At 41.3% G+C, this 17,643-nt stretch overlaps 1 protein-coding gene across 1 annotated transcript in view; it reads left to right on the top strand.

Annotated features, from left to right (window-relative positions):
* LOC133540335 (gametocyte-specific factor 1-like) overlaps window positions 1-14,476 on the top strand; it is a 28,783-nt gene extending 14,307 nt beyond the window's left edge. Inside the window, exons 4-7 of the mRNA XM_061882858.1 lie at window positions 416-542; window positions 608-688; window positions 10,954-11,002; window positions 13,811-14,476. Coding sequence (XP_061738842.1) covers window positions 416-542; window positions 608-688; window positions 10,954-11,002; window positions 13,811-13,877 — 324 coding nt within the window. The 3' untranslated portion in view covers window positions 13,878-14,476. The remainder of the gene's footprint in view (window positions 1-415; window positions 543-607; window positions 689-10,953; window positions 11,003-13,810) is intronic.
* Window positions 14,477-17,643: the final 3,167 nt, after the last annotated feature.

Below are 17,643 nucleotides of genomic sequence, written 5' to 3'. Positions count from 1 at the left end.
CTTGCCAAGGGACATGTAACCAAATATTAACATTGTTGTATGTATACTTTAGACCCAGCAGATTTGGTCACATTTTCAGTAGACCCATAATAAATTTATAAAGGAACCAAACTTCATGAATGTTTTTTGTGACCAAGTATGTCCTCCAATCACTCGATGACAAAAAAAATAGGAATTGTAGAAATTATTGGAAACCTAAGACAGCCATGACATTGTTCTTTACAAGTGTATGTAAACTTTTGACTATGACTGTATGTACATATCTTGCAGGTCTATTTGGTAGCCCTGCGAGTCAAGTTGTGCTAGTTATGTTTGAAATCCTTTCAAAAATACCCCAACTCCACCTTTTTCTGAATTGTTCTTTGTTTTCTGTGCCCAGTCGAATGTATATTTGACAATTGCTTTATTGGTACAGAACCATCCACAACTGGCAAAGGAACTCAGAACCTGTCCGTTCAATGCTTGCCACCTTGTGCCTAAAGAGAAGCTGGCCAGCCACACTGACACATGTCCATACAAAATTTCCATGGACACAGACAGTGGTGAGAAGACTCCTCCGCTCATCTTAATGTGTTGCTTTTGACTTGACAGCTGCTCTGTTTGGCAGCAGGAGTTGAAAAACCCAGAAAATGGGACGTTCCAATCAGGTCCCAATTCAGCGCAGACATGACTGAAGACTGGGAGAATGGTGAGATTAATAACTTTGTCATCCGCACTTTAGTTCTGCTACAACATTCTCACAAATACACTATTTCCTATGTTTGTGCTTTGGGCTCATTACAAATACTTAAGTGTTCAATTATGAGTTAGTAATTTCTTTTTATACAATCAGTTGGGGTAACGCTATATATACAAAAAACAGTGAAGTTGGCACGTTGTGTAAATGGTAAATAAAAACAGAACACAATGATTTGCAAATCCCTTTCAACCTATATTCAATTGAACACACTGCAAAGACGAGATATTCAACGTTCGAAATGAAAAACCAAGTTTTTTGCAAATATTAGTTAATTTGGAATTCGATGCCTGCAACATGTTTCGAAAAAGCTCGCACAAGTGGCAAAAAAGACTGAAAATTGAGGAATGCTCATCAAACACTTATGTAAAGATTCTTACCGGTGAACAGGCTAATTCGGAACAGATGAGTGAAGTGAATTATATTTAGTGAAGTGAATTATATTTATATAGCGCTTTTCTCAAGTGACTCAAGTGCCATGATTGGGTATAAAACAAGATAGCTATGAAGGTCACCACTGTGTAAACAAATGTGTGAGCGAATTGCTTAAGAACAACATTTCTCAACCAGCTTTTGCAAGGAATTTAGGGATTTCACCATCTATGGTCTGTTATATAAGTTTCAAAGAATCTGGAGAAATCACTACACGTAAGCAGCAAAGCTGAAAACCAGCAATGAATGCCCAAAGGGCTGGGCGATATGGCCTTTTTTTTAATATCTCGATATTTCTAGGCCATATCGCGATACACGATATATGTCTCGATATTTTGCCTTGGACTTGAATTAACTCTTGATACATATAATCACATCAGTATGATGATTCTATGTGTCTACATTAAAACATTCTTCCTCATATTGAATTAATATATGCTACTTTTAAACTTTCATGCAGAGAAAGAAATCACAACTAAGTCTATTGACAAACTGTATTTATTAAACAATTATTAAGCAATGGCACAAACATGTCATTCCCAAAACAGAATGTGCAAGAGTGTCAGAGACATTTTAAGTGTCAAATAAAAATGAGCTGCAAAATAGGAAATCAAATAGTGTTCGTCCTTCGCTATGTGGTAGGTTACTACGGACGTTATTAATTCTATTTTTTTCATACGGTGTTGATGTGGAAATGTTTGCCTCGGCATTTTGATGGTGTGGCACCGAACGGAGATTTTGACATACAGTTTGAAGCACTCTTCATTCTCCAGCGGGTGACTTTTTAAAAGATGCTACATATTAGCAATAATGCTACTTTTTATAGAAACACTTGTGCTGCGCACTTGACTTATAACGGTTGTCTGTTAGACATATTCCCGCTTGAAGCCAAACCACCGCCAGACGATGGACCCCGTGCTGTTTTTTGGGGGAATTAATTCTTCCTTCATTTGCACCTTCTTTCTCTCGTATTACCCAGTCGCACGGCTGTGCTAGCATCACAGATAATGTTACCCAAACTGCTACCTCTCTGCTTCGCGAGGGCGTATACCAGGGGTCGGCAACCCGCAGCTCCGGAGCCGCATGAGGCTCTTTGGCCACTCTGATCTGGCTCAGCTGCATAATCGCCGATATAATCAGGGGGTTTCCGGATTTTGGTGCCTCTCCCAGACATCACTCGGGGCTAACATTCTCCGAATTTTCACTCAGACTACAATATTTAGAGTGTGCCGTGATGGCTTTACTTTTAACGTAGTCTGCAACATGTCATCGCGCCCGCCTTTACGCCATGCTATCTGCGTGCCGGCCGGACATTTCGCTGCTTCTATCGTCACACGTACGAGATTGCAAGGCATACTTGGTCAACAGCCACACAAGTTACACTGAAGGTTGTGATATAAACAAATTTAGCACTCTTACTAATATGCATCACACTGTGAACCCGCACCAAACAAGAATGACAAACACATTTCGAGTGAACATCCTCACAGTAACACAACATAAACCCAACACAACAAATAACCAGAATCCTTTTCATCCATGAAACTTCCTGACTGTATGATACACCCCAGCGTCCCCAACCCCGCCCACTTCAACCGACGCACTTGCACTTACAGATGTAGCAACCAACTGTAGTTACTGACAGTGGTTTTATAAAGTGTTAATGAGCCCATGTGGTGATATCCTTTAAACACTGATGTCGGTTTTTGATGCAGTACCGCCTGAGGGATCAAAAGTCTGTAATATCGCTTACGTGCAGTGATTTTTCCAGATTCTCTAAACTTTTTGATGATTTTACGGACCGTCCATCCATCCATCCATCCATCTTCTTCCGCTTGTCCGGGGTCGGGTCGCGGGGGCAACAGCCTAAGCAGGAAAACCTAGCTCTTCCCGAGGCGTTCCCGGGCCAGCCGGGAGACATAGTCTTCCCAACGTGTCCTGGGTCTTCCCCGTGGCCTCCTACCGGTTGGACGTGCCCTAAACACCTCCCTAGGGAGGCGTTCGGGTGGCATCCTTACCAGATGCCCGAACCACCTCATCTGGCTCCTCTCGATGTGGAGGAGCAGAGGCTTTAGTTTGAGTTCCTCCCGGATGGCAGAGCTTCTCACCCTATCTCTAAGGGAGAGCGCCGCCACACGGCGGAGGAAACTCATTTCGGCCGCTTGTACCCGTGATCTTATCCTTTCGGTCATGACCCAAAGCTCATGACCATAGGTGAGGATGGGAACGTAGATCGACCGGTAAATTGAGAGCTTTGCCTTCCGGCTCAGCTCCTTCTTCACCACAATGGATCGGTACAACGTCCGCATTACTTAAGACGCCGCACCGATCTGCCTGTCGATCTCACGATCCACTCTTCCCCCACTCATGAACAAGACTCCTAGGTACTTGAACTCCTCCACTTGGGGCAGGGTCTCCTCCCCAACCCGGAGATGGCATTCCACCCTTTTCCGGGTGAGAACCATGGACTCGGACTTGGAGGTGCTGATTCTCATTCCGGTCGCTTCACACTCGGCTGCGAACCGATCCAGTGAGAGCTGAAGATCCCGGTCAGATGAAGCCATCAGGACCACATCATCTGCAAAAAGCAGAGACCTAATCCTGCGGCAGAGGTGGGTAGTAACACGCTACATTTACTCCGTTACATTTACTTCAGTAACTTTTGGGGTAAATTGTACTTCTACGAGTAGTTTTTATGCAACATACTTTTACTTTTACTTGAGTATATTTATAGAGAAGAAACGCTACTTTTACTCCGTTCCATTTATCTACATTCAGCTCGCTACTTTTTTTTTATCGATCTATTAACGTTTGTTTTGGTTAATGAGAGAGCTTCAAAGTAGAATCTACGCATGCCTGCGTTTCACCAATCACATGCAGTCACTGGTGACGTTGGACCAATCAAACAGAGCCAGGCGGTCACATGACCCGACTTAAACAAGTTAAAAAACTTATTCGGGTGTTACCATTTAGTGGTCAATTGTACGGATTATTTACTGTACTGTGCAATCTACTAATAAAAGTTTCAATCAATCAATCAAAAGTGTAAAGGAAAAAAGACACTTTATTTCAACCGTACTTCCCGTCAAAAGCCTAAAGACTGATCGCACAGTTCCTGTCTTCACAATAAAAGTGCCGCTCCATCGCGCCTGCGCTAACAAAATAAGAGTCTCCGAAAGCCAGCGCAAACAAGCTAGCAAGCCACGGAGTTTGCCGCCAATGTATTTCTTGTAAAGTGTATAAAAACGAATATGGAAGCGGGACAAATAAGATGCCAAAAACCAACGACTTTCATGTGGTATTAGACAGAAAAGAGGAACTTTTTTTTCTCCTCCATTTGAAAACGTGAACGTCTGATTCCAATCATTGCAAGTCATCAGAATCAAGTAATACACCAACTTATATTCTTGTCTTCATGAAAGATAGGAATCTATATGTTAAACATGTATGTATATTCATTAAAACACGTTCAACATGTGAACAAAAACGGCAAAATAAATAAATATAAATTATATACTGTATGTATATATGTATATGTATATATATATATATATATATATATATATATATGTATGTATATATATATATATATATATATGTATGTATATATATATATATATATATATGTATGTATATATATATATATATATATATGTATGTATATATATATATATATATATATATGTATGTATATATATATATATATATATATATGTATGTATATATATATATATATATATATATATGTATGTATATATATATATATATATGTATATATATATATGTATGTATATATATATATATATATGTATATATATATATGTATGTATATATATATGTATATATATATATATATATATATGTATATATATGTGTGTATATATATATGTATATAATGTATATATATATATATATGTATATAATGTATATATATATATGTATGTATGTATATGTATATATATATATATGTATATATGTATATGTATGTATGTATGTATATATGTATGTATATATGTATATATGTGTATATGTATATGTATATATGTATATGTATATATATATGTATATATGTATATGTATATATATATATGTATATATATATATGTATATATATATATATATGTATGTATATGTATATATATATATATATGTGTATGTATTATATGTGTGTGTATGTATATATGAGGTAGATCACCTCGACTTTGTAATTTACTAAGTAATTGATAAACGTTGAAAAACGTATTGGGGTGTTACCATTTAGTGGTCAATTGTACGGAATATGTACTGTACTGTGCAATCTACTAATACATGTTTTCAATCAATCAAATCAATGAATGCCTACTGAGGCTATGGTGCTGTTAAATTATTGTGGCTCAATGTGCCATTTTTTTCATTTTATTTTAATGTACTATTATTTAATATATAATATTGTTTTAGTTGCTTAAGAGATATTCCTGGCTCTGAATTTGTTCATTGCTATTTTTATGTTTTTGTGCCGTAATCAGGTTACTCATCAGTTACTCAGTACTTGAGTAGTTTTTTCACAACATACTTTTTACTTTTACTCAAGTAAATATTTGGGTGACTACTCCTTACTTTTACTTGAGTAATAAATCTCTAAAGTAACTGTACTCTTACTTGAGTACAATTTCTGGCTACTCTACCCACCTCTGTCCTGCGGTCACCAAACCGGAACTCCTCAACGCCTTGACTGCGCCTAGAAATTCTGTCCATAAAAGTTATGAACAGAATCGGTGACAAAGGACAGCCTTGGCGGAGTCCAACCCTCACTGGAAATGTGTTCGACTTACTGCCGGCAATGCGGACCAAGCTCTGGCACTGATCGTACAGGGAGCGGATCGCCACAATAAGACAGTCCGATACCCCATACTCTCTGAGCACTCCCCAGAGGACTTCCCGAGGGACACGGTCGAAAGCCTTCTCCAAGTCCACAAAGCACATGTAGACTGGTTGGGCAAACTCCCATGCACACTCAAGAACCTTGCCGAGAGTATAGAGCTGGTCCACAGTTCCACGACCAGGACGAAAACCACACTGTTCCTCCTGAATCCGAGGTTTGACTATCCGGCGCAGCCTCCTCTCCAGTACATCTGAATAAACCTTACCGGGAAGGCTGAGGAGTGTGATCCCACGATAGTTGGAACACACCCTCCGGTCCCCCTTCTTAAAGAGAGGAACCACCACCCCGGTCTGCCAATCCAGAGGTACCGCCCCCGATGTCCACGCGATGCTGCAAAGTCTTGTCAACCAAGACAGCCCCACAGCATCCAGAGCCTTAAGGAACGCCGGGCGGACCTCATCCACCCCTGGTGCCTTGCCACCGAGGAGCTTTTTAACAACCTCAGCGACCTCAGCCCCAGAAATAGGAGAGTCCACCACAGATTCCCCAGGCACTGCTTCCTCATGGGAAGCTGTGTTGGTGGGATTGAGGAGGTCTTCGAAGTATTCCTTCCACCTATCCACAACATCCGCAGTTTAGGTCAGCAGAACGCCATCCGCACCATACACGGTGTTGATAGTGCACTGCTTCCCCTTCCTGAGGCGGCGGACGGTGGTCCAGAATCGCTTCGAAGCCGTCCGGAAGTCGTTTTCCATGGCTTCCCCGAACTCCTCCCATGTCCGAGTTTTTGCCTCCGCGACCGCTGAAGCTGCACACCGCTTGGCCTGTCGGTACCTGTCCACTGCCTCCGGAGTCCTATGAGCCAAAAGGACCCGATAGGACTCCTTCTTCAGCTTGACTGCATCCCTCACCGTGGGTGTCCACCAAGGGGTTTTAGATTGCCGCACCAACTACCTTGAGGCCACAGCTCCGATCAGCCGCCTCGACAATAGAGGTGCGGAACATGGTCCGCTCGGACTCAATGTCCAGCACCTCCCTCGTGACATGTTCAAAGTTCTTCCAGAGGTGGGAATTGAAACTTTCTCTGACAGGAGACTCTGCCAGACGTTCCCAGCAGACCCTCACAATGCGTTTGGGCCTCCCAGGTCTGTCCGGCATCCTCCCCCACCATCGCAGCCAACTCACCACCAGGTGGTGATCGGTAGAAAGCTCTGCCCCTCTCTTCACCCGAGTGTCCAAAACATAAGGCAGCAAATCCGATGACACAACTACAAAGTCGATCATGGAACTGCGGCCTAGGGTGTCCTGGTGCCAAGTGCACATATGGACACCCTTATGTTTGAACATGGTGTTAGTTATGGACAAACCGTGACGAGCACAAAAGTCCAATAACAGAACACCACTCGGGTTCAGATCTGGGCGGCCATTCTTCCCAATCACGCCTCTCCAGGTTTCACTGTCGTTGCCAACGTGAGCGTTGAAGTCTCCCAGTAGGACAAGGGAATCACCCGGGGGAGCACTTTCCAGTACTCCCTCGAGTGTACCCAAAAAGGGTGGGTACTATGAACTGCTGTTTGGTGCGTAAGCACAAACAACAGTCAGGACCCGTCCCCCCACCCGAAGGCGGAGGGAGGCTACCCTTTCGTCCACCGGGTTAAACTCCAACGTGCAGGCTTTGAGCCGGGGTGCAACAAGAATTGCCACCCCAGCCCGTCGCCTCTCACTGCCGGCAACGCCAGAATGGAAGAGGATCCAGTCCCTCTCGAGAGAAGTGGTGCCAGAGCCCTTGCTGTGCGTCGAAGTGAGTCCGACTATATCCAGCCGGAACTTCTCGACTTTGCGCACTAGCTCAGGCTCTTTCCCCCCCAGTGAGGTGACGTTCCACGTCCCAAGAGCTAGCTTCTGCGGCCGAGGATCGGACCGCCAAGTCCCCTGCCTTCGGCTGCCGCCCAGCTCACATTGCACCAGACCTCTATGGCCCCTGCTATGGGTGATGAGCCCATTGGAGGGGTGACCCATGTTGCCTCTTCGGGCTGTGCCCGGCCGGGCCCCATGGGAACAGGCCTGGCCACCAGGCGCTCGCCATCGTGCCCCACCTCCGGGCCTGGCTCCAGAGGGAGGCCCCGATGACCCGCGTCCGGGCGAGGGAAATCTGGGTCCATGTATTTTCTTCTTCATAGAGGTCTTCGAGCTGCTCTTTGTCTGATCCCTCACCTAGAACCTGTTTGCCTTGGGAGACCCTACCAGGGGGCATAAAGCCCCCAGACAACATAGCTCCTAGGATCATTGGGACACGCAAACTCCTCTACCACGATAAGGTGGCAGCTCAGAGAGGAGATTTTACCGACCGTATATGGTAAAATCCTTAAATTCTTTGTAATAGCTCATTGAGAAATGTTGTTCTAAAACTGTTTGACAATTTGCTTACAAATTTGCCTGTTTGGGAATTACTTAGCTTTTCATGGAAGCTGCTCTAATACTCAAACATGGCACCCACCTGTTCCCAATTAGCCTGCACACCTGTGATATGTTCCATGCAAGTGTTTGATGAGCATTCCTCAACTTTATCAGTATTTATTGGAACCTTTCCCAACTTCTTTGTCATGTGTTGCTGGCATCAAGTTCTAAAGTTAATGATTATTCGTAAAAAAACAAAAACGATTATCAGTTCGAACATCAGATATGTTGTCTTTGTAGCATATTGAACTGAAAATGGGTTGAAAATTATTTGCAAATCATTGTATTCTGTTTATATTTACATCCAACATAATTTCCCATTTCATATGGAAATGGGGTTTGTATTTCTGCAGTACTAGCCAGCGAGAAGGTGTATTTTTGGCGTGACAGGTTATAAACAGAAGTCACAACACCGGAAATATATTAGCCGTGGTAGCGTGGCTACAGGAATTAGTTGGCAAAATGGTGAAATATTGTATGAAAGGTATTTTTGGACATATTTCTGTTTCTTTGCATGCTTGTTATAAAATTTTACATAACATTTTTAATCCTTTTTAGGTGGAACTGTGAGTACATGTCCAATTTTATAATCTTTCTAATGTTTGTAATGCTTGTTATGTGGTAGGTCTTTTTTATTGTCATGTCTAAGATTTTATTTTTTCCTATGTTTTTAAGGGATGGCCTGATCTTACTGACTGCAAAACTAGTTAACCTTTTAGTACTAATATAGTAACTTAACCTAATGATGATAATGTTAAAATCCGGACGCCCTGGTAAATTTAAAACATGGCTCTACCAACATGGACTGTTAACAAAACCCATGTGGCTGTTGACGGTGTATTTGACATCCTTATGACGTGTAGAATGAGTGTAAAGAAAGATAAATAAGAACCTCAGAAAATGGCTGGGAATCCCTCCAAGCTTCACATCAGTAGGCCTCTACATAAGATCAGGACAGCTCCAGCTTCCCTTTTCATCCGTGGTGGAGGAATTCAACGTAGCAAAGTGCAGTCTTAATGACATACTCCCAGGATGAACAAGTCAGACACGCAGGTGTCACTACGAGATCAGGACACAAGTGGGCAAGCTGACATATCTGTTGCACAAGCTGAGAGCATGTTGAGGCTATGTGACATAGGAACGCCATGCACAGTAAGACAAGGTCTTGGAACTTCCCATGTCCAACAGTGGAGTGAGGCAGAACCCAGGGAAAGAAGAGATCTGATCCAGGAGGAAGTACGAAACCTGGAAGAGGAAGGTCGAAAATCAAGAGCAGTGGAACTAGCGTCCCAGGGAGCGCCTGGACCAAATGTGACCTCCCTAAGAGAAGGATCACATGGGCAGATCTATGGAAGCTGGAACCATTCCGCATGTCTTTCTTGCTGAGATCAGTGTATGACACACACACACCCGACTACAACAAACTTGCATAGGTGAGGCATGAGAGAGGATCCACTATGCAAGCTTTGCGGGCAGAAGGGTACCATGGCGCACATCCTGTCAGGGTGTAAAACAACACTCACTCAAGGGAGATACAGATGGCGTCATGGCAAGGTGCTCATGACACTGGCTTACCCCCTGGAGCAGCAGAGATGCAAGAAACGGAAACCACAAGGGACAACAAGATCAATCCAGTTTGTGAGGGAGGGAGAAAAGCCACCAACCACAGCAACATCAAGGAAGAGCCTATTGCAAATGGCCCGTTCTTGGGACATGAAGGTATACCTGGGAGGAAGGCTGCAGTTGTCCAGACAACCCTGAGGCCGGATGTGGTGCTGTGGTCTGAAAAGGCAAAGAAGATCCTTCTTATAGAACTCACAGTCCCATGGGAAGAAAGGTGCGACCAAGCCTTTTGAAAGGAAAAGTGCCAAATACGAGGACCTTTTTAAATGACTGCAGGGGAAAAGAATGGCAGGCATGGCTGTTCCCGGTCGAGGTCGGCTGCAGAATACTCCCTGCCCAGTCGGTATGGAGATTGCTCACAGACTTGGGAATAACGGGGAAGGAGAGAAAGACAGCAGCTCGCAGGATGGGGGAGGCAGCAGAGAGAGCCTCTTGCCGGTTATGGAGCAGGAGAGACAAGATTAGCTTGAAGCCAGGTGGAGGAAATAGGCAGTTACTTGGCCACCACTGCGCGGCCCACCAGCGGTAGGGTGTTGCGGTTCAGGGTCGAAACACCCAATGACCGCAGGCTCCTTACACCTAAGGTGAATGAAGAGGAAATTATCTCTGGATGTAAATTATGTACTAAGAATAAACAAATTCTTTGGTACATTACATGGGACTTCTAAGTGTCAAAAAGACAGCCAAAAGAGGTTGACATAATGTAGAAATGCACTCACATGCAGGAAATTTTCAGAACACCCCATCTTTTTCTTATGTATAAATTGAAGAATGCATGTTACAATTGTATGAAAGTGATTTATTGTGTACATATAAGTTATTGATTTCCCTCTCTGTTTTGCAGAGGTTGATGAGGCAGCAGTTCCTTTTGTGTGGGGTGAAAATACTCATCGGTAAGTAACAATATTTTAAAGGGGAAGTGCACTTTTTAAAAATGTTGCCCCTCATTTTTAATCCCCATGCGAGACAAGTAAACAAATGCTTTTTTCTTTGTTGTGCATTTTAATTTGTAGTAGAATTTTTTGTAGACTGCTAGCAATGCAGGTAATGGGTATTCAATGTATTTAGCCTATAAAGCCTGTAAAACACTTCCTTTAATGTTTTAAATACATTCTGCAAGTAAATATGTGATTTAATGTAATAACAAGCACTTTCATAATATTTAATATTTACTGTATTTTGGACATTTTAGTATTACGGCGGCTCATTATTTTACAGAGCGCATCACGGCGTTCATTATTTCCTTCAACTACCCATCATAGCAGACTTCATGAGAACTAACGACTACTTTGGGATATGATAATCCAGAACTAAATCTCTTTGACCCTGAATATACGAAAGATGAGCTAGAAGTTTTAGACGCTGTGTGATCAGCAGATCTAACAATAGTAAAGTAACAAGCAATACAAACTATGTATATAGTAAAACAATCACTTACCATACAATGTCTGCTCTCATGATGTGTTTCCCGTTTAGATGAAGATTTCAGCATAATCCTTATAAGTAAAATTAAAAAAAAGGATGGGCGCAAACCAGCGTTTTTTTTAGTCTTACTATTGATATCTGGGGCCCATGTTATTTTCTATCTACTTAAATGATCTTTGCAATAATCTGTCAAATGCAATGTACCATTTTTATGCAGACGACACCATTATTTATTTCTGTTCAACCTCCATCACTCAGGCTTTTGAGTTTTTACAAGCTGCTTTTGATGTCACCCAGGCTCGCTTATTTGATCTTAAATTGGTTTTAAATACAGATAAAAGCAAGGTAATGTTTTTTTCTCATTCAAGGCTGCTACTGGAAAATATTCCAAATATTGTAACATCAAATGGAAACCCTATAGAGCAGGTGTTAAATTACAAGTACTTGGGTTTTACTCTTGATCAGGAGCTTTCATTTATAGCCCATATTAACACATTGGTCTCTAAGCTTAGGGTAAAGCTTGGTTTCCTTTTTAGAAATAAAAACTGCTTCTCTCTTAAAGTCACGAAGAAATTGGTGACGGCGACTATTTTGCCTGTAATTGATTATGGAGACGTGCTTTATTTTAGTGCCTCATCTAAATGCCTCCAGTCCTTGGACACTGTTTTTCACTCAGCACTAAGATTTTTTTACTGGCTGTCGTAGTCTCACCCACCACTGTCAACTGTATATGAAGTCAGACTTATCTTCATTGAGTGCACGCAGATACACACATTGGCTGACCATCATTTATAAACCTCTTTTAGGTTTTATACCTCCATGCTTGTGTACTTTGTTACAAAGAAAAAACAGCTCTTATGCGTTACGTTCTAACAATTTGTATGTTTTAACTGTTCCCCATGTACGGACTGAATTTGGCAAAAGAGTTTTTGGCATTGCTGCCCCTATGGCATGGAATGTATTGCAGACGAAACTGAAACTCACTGAACTAATTCATTTGGAGCCTTCCGTTCTGTCCTGAGGGACAGAGAGCAAGAGACTTTTACTCAGTGCCTGTGTTTTTAAAAGGTGTAAATCTTTATTGTTTTACAGTTCTCCTCTATGTATTTTAAAATGTATGTCTTAATGTATCACTTTTTTGAAACTGCTCTGTGACATGTGCTGTTGACCTCTTGGCCAGGTCACCCTTGTGAAAGAGATCTTGATCTCAATGGATTTCTTATCTGGTTAAATAAATATCTTTGGGGCTGAATTCATAATCTAAAACAAACTTTGAACAACTCAAGAGCCGATAATGCAACAGCTCACCGGCTCAGTATGTACACTGCAAAAACTGAAATCTAAGATTACGTATCTCAAATAAGGGTGATATGTGCTTATTTTCTGTCTGATAAGATAATTCTTCTCACTAAGCAGATTTTATGTTTGTGTTTTACTTGTTTTAAGGGTTTTAGTCCTGAATGATCTCAGTCAGATATTACAGCTTGTTGCTGAGATTTTATGACCAATATTGAGTAAGACATGCTTGAAACTAGAATATCAACTGATGCAAAGCGGTGTCAACACTCACAAGTAGAAAACTACTTTTGTAGTAATAATTTCATACTTCAAGCATGAAAACAAAGATCATATCATTATGTAAAGATAATGGCACTAGCATTTGCTTAATTTAAGAATAATTTTCCACATATTGAGCAAAAAGGTCTTTTTTTTTTCTACCAAGAAAAGTGCACTTATTAGTGATAATATACTTATTTGAAGGTATTTTGGGTTCATTGAAGTTAGCTAATTTTACTTGTTTTGGAAAGTCTTGACAAGCAGAATTTTCTTGTTCTATTGGCAGACAATTTTGCTTAGTGCAAATAAAATACCCCTAATTTTAGTATTTTTTTCTTGTTTTTGAACACTGACTTTTTGCAGTGTAAATAGCCACAGTAGCTAGATTTCTGTGATCAAGGTGCTGGTAAAAGTAGTTCCTCATTGTTAGCTCTTCTAATCACGGTGTCACTATTGCTTGGGTAATGTGCAGCTCATGGAGTGTTGGCGGGTTTTGGATTTTTTTTTTTTTTTTTTGGAGTTATGGGCAAAATAATGTTGGCTGTGTAGTACAAGCCGAATATTACAAATGAATACAAAGAGAAAAACATGTTTATGTCTCAGGTTGGGATTATGAGGTATAGACAAAATAAAAAGTGTGGTTGTCCTTTTAATAGTGGCACTATGAAACATGTTTATTTTTTGTCATTTAATGTGGTTGTAACTTCCTTTTCTACCAGATCAGAGGCCAGACCCACCAACGTCGTTGGATCAAATATTCGTCCACCAACTTCATTGCCATGGTAGACAAAAATGGTTTACACAGTGTCATGATCCGTGGTCAGGATCATGTTTTTGTGTTTTCGGTTAATTTTGGAATCCTTTTGTTATTGCTTGTGCACCTGTGCGTTTGTTTCGTCACCAAGGCTACTGGATTTTCACCTGCCTTGTACGCACACCTGTTACACATCAGAGACTCTGTTTAAGCCAACCTTTGTTATCACTCGTTCTGCCTTCATTGTGTTTGCTGCTTGCAACCTGTCCAAGTGAGTTTTCTGCCTTGTATTTAGTTTTTGCCAAGTGTTTGGACTAGTTAGTCTTGTTTGTTTTCTGCGCTAAGTGTTTAGCCTTAGCTTACGCGCTTCATCCGTGTTTTTTTTGTCGTGTGTGTTTTATGATTTATGATAAATAAATCATTTCTTACCTCACGCCTTGGTCCGGAGCCGTCCGTTCTGCATTCCGGGAGAACAATACCGCATAAAGATGCGACCCCCACGTGACACACGTAACTTTATTTCTCTTGTAAGTTGCTCTCTGAGCACATTGGTTGGCGTTTTTTTTTTTTTAATACTCATTGTTTTTAATTTTTTAAACACTTTAACTTTACAGTTTTATGTCATTGTTTGGGTTGATTTTACATTAAAATGTTTGCATTAAATGGTCTTGATCTGTGGCCTACTCAGGTGAACATTATCGATACAGATGGCCACTAAAGGGCAACCATTTTTTTTTCTTCTAGGTCAGATGTATAAAAATAAATCTCATTACCCCCTTGGACTTCTTAATAATGTTTAATTGATTGCATTGAACAGAGTCAAAGTCAAATCTCTTGCGTGTTACATACTGGACCAAATAAGATCATTCTGATTAGTCATGCATACATTGGGTGGAGGTTAACAGCAAAAACTTAAATCATGTTGAATGAATGAGCTTTATTGTAATTGTGCATGTACAGGTCCAACTAAATTTAGGTTGCTTCCCTGAGGTGCTTTGCATTTAAAAAAACGAAGAAACACAATATACAATATGGCCTAAGACCACTCTATAAGAGGCAATGTAAAATAACGAGACAAAAAGTATGAAGTGAATAGTAAAACTGACTAGAGAGGAGTAATGCTGATTCCCAGTGTGCTGAGGGGGTGGGAGTCAGTATTTCCTACCTCTTATGCTGTGCAGGCTTTTTATTGTTGACTAAATATGTAAATAAATATGGTAAATATTGTCTAGTTGGCATGTAACCACTGATTGCACAGTCCCGGATCGCGATTGACCGGTGGCTTCCTCATGTTGCACATGAGGGAGTTTTTATTTTAATTAAATTTTTATTACATTCCAGCTGCGTTTAGTGCAGTTATTGCCCGGGGGTCAAAACTGTTCTTGAGTCTATTTGTGCGGGTTCGCATGGTTCTGAAACGTCTGCTGCCGGGGTGGGATGGGTCCTTGAGCATGTTGGCTGCTTTCTTCAGGCTGCGGGAGTTGTACAGTTCTTCCAGGGAGGGGAGGGGGTACCCGATGATTGGTGTCTTAATTCACAAGAAGTTCCTAATCAACAATGACAATTTGTCATACTTAAAGATTTAGTGCAGTTCTTCTAACAGCCTTCATTTCAGGCCGCGTAATGGCTGGTGGCTTCAAGACAATCACTGGGAGAGGTCTCTGATCCATCTGCTTCAGCAAACAAAGACAAAACAAATATATTGTGCACCACTTAAACAATTTCACTTTGTTGTAATTTCTACTCTACCTTCACTTGTCCGCTCGTGTGATTCAAAATAATTGCAAATACTGAAAAAGAAAAGTAGTTTGGGGTGAGAGCCAAGAAGCAGACAATGCTTAACAGTTGTTTATAGTTTAGCTGGCACAACTATGCAGTAGATACTCATTAGAGCCAAACACAAAGCTTTGTTTGATTACACCGGGGGTTGGGGTGGGTATCTCAGAAAGTGGCTTAAGTGAAAACCAGAGCAGTGATTTTGAAACTGGTATGGGCTTTATTTAGTGGTACGCCAAAGAATCACTTAATTGAATACTCAAGCACAGTGTTACTGTTCAAACTGTGTAATGTTACAGTGGTAACAATATTAAAGGCCTACTGAAACCCACTACTACCGACCACGCAGTCTAATAGTTTATATATCAATGATGAAATCTTAACATTACAACACATACCAATACGGAAAGTTTATTGTACTAAATTACAATTTTTAATTGCGCACAAGTGTCCTGTTGAAAATGTCGCGGAATGATGACGCTTATGTTGACGCGAGCTAGTGATGTTATTGGTTGTAGCGGACATTTTTTCCCAGCACCACTCACGTCTAAAAGTCGTCCGATTTAATCGCATAATTACACAGTATTCTGGACATCTGTGTTGCTGAATCTTTTGCAATTTATTCAATTAATAATGGAGACTACAAAGAAGAGTGCATTTGGGGGAAATTAAGCGGTGTATTTCTGCCGCCTGTAGCAACAAACACAGCCGGTGTTTCTTTGTTGTGAAGCTTTATTATGGAACAGAGTGGTCAAGCGAATGTGTTTCTCTACCACATGTCAACCGGCAGGTTTCGGTGAGAAAATTGTGGTAATAAGTTGGCTCTTACAGTAAGCATGAGCGGAGCGGAGCGGAGCTTGTGTCATTCTTCCTGCAGCTGTGAAAGAGGCAGCTGCGACTTTCTTGGTTTAAAGTCATATCCAACAATTGCGAGAATTACTTTTTAATTGTCAAATCGGCTGCATTTTTTAAACGTTTTCTGCTGGTGGTGTGCATACTTGCCAACTTTGAGACCTCCAAATTCGGGGGGTGTGCGGTGGGGGGTGGAGGTGTGGTTGGGGGCGTGGTTAAGAAGGGAGTATAATTCACCAACTTGAGTATTTCATATATATATGTATGAAATACTTGACTTTCAGTGAATTCTAGCTATATATATTTTATTATATGTATAAATAAAAGAAATAGTTGAAATTCATACGGCACCTATCAAAGACAGTAATAAAAACACAGTTGTTCTACTAACCGTACCGTGCTTGCGGATAACTAAATAAAACCAACACTTACCTTTCTCTATTTGAGTAACCTTTATTCTGCCATTTGCGTACTGGCAGAGTCACTTGCCTTCAGGTGCGCAACACCACATAAATCGTTGGCCAATCAAAAAGCAACCCCATAACGCTATAGCCAACATTCACCAGGAGATGTCAACAGACAATATAGAATCACTATTACAGACGGCGTCGCCATGGCTGTAACTTCCTCGTTCTTCTGCTTCGTCTCCTTGTGTGTGCAGTTTTTTATTAAAATCCGTAGATGTTGTAACGTGATTGGGCAGGCAAGCTGTTTATATAGTGGCAAAGCGGGCGTGAAAACAGGCTGTCCCCACTCAGGTCCGCATGGAGCTCGAGGGGGCGTGGCCTCCAGCTCCGCTGAATTTCGGCAGATTTTCGGGAGAAAATTTCTTCCGGGAGGTTTTCGGGAGAGGCACTGAATTTTCGGGAGTCTCCCGGAAAACCTGGGAGGGTTGGCAAGTATGGTGGTGTACCTCCGCAGTTTTTAAATAAAAAAAAAAGCGCCTTGGCTCAAAAAAAGGTTAAAAAACACTGGTGTAGAGGTCAGTTTTGCATGACTTTGGGTGTGTGAAGTGTCAATGAGAAGTGGTCAAACATACAGTGGGGCAAAAAAGTATTTAGTCAGCCACCGATTGTGCAAGTTCTCCCACTTAAAATGATGACAGAGGTCTGTAATTTTCATCATAGGTACACTTTAACTGTGAGAGACAGAATGTGAAAAAAAATCCAG

The sequence above is a fragment of the Nerophis ophidion genome, linkage group LG22 (assembly GCF_033978795.1).
Source record: "Nerophis ophidion isolate RoL-2023_Sa linkage group LG22, RoL_Noph_v1.0, whole genome shotgun sequence".
NCBI classification, from domain to species: Eukaryota; Metazoa; Chordata; class Actinopteri; order Syngnathiformes; family Syngnathidae; genus Nerophis; species Nerophis ophidion.
The sequence above is the reverse complement of the archived record's forward strand: the minus strand, read 5'-3'. Positions and strand labels throughout refer to the sequence as shown.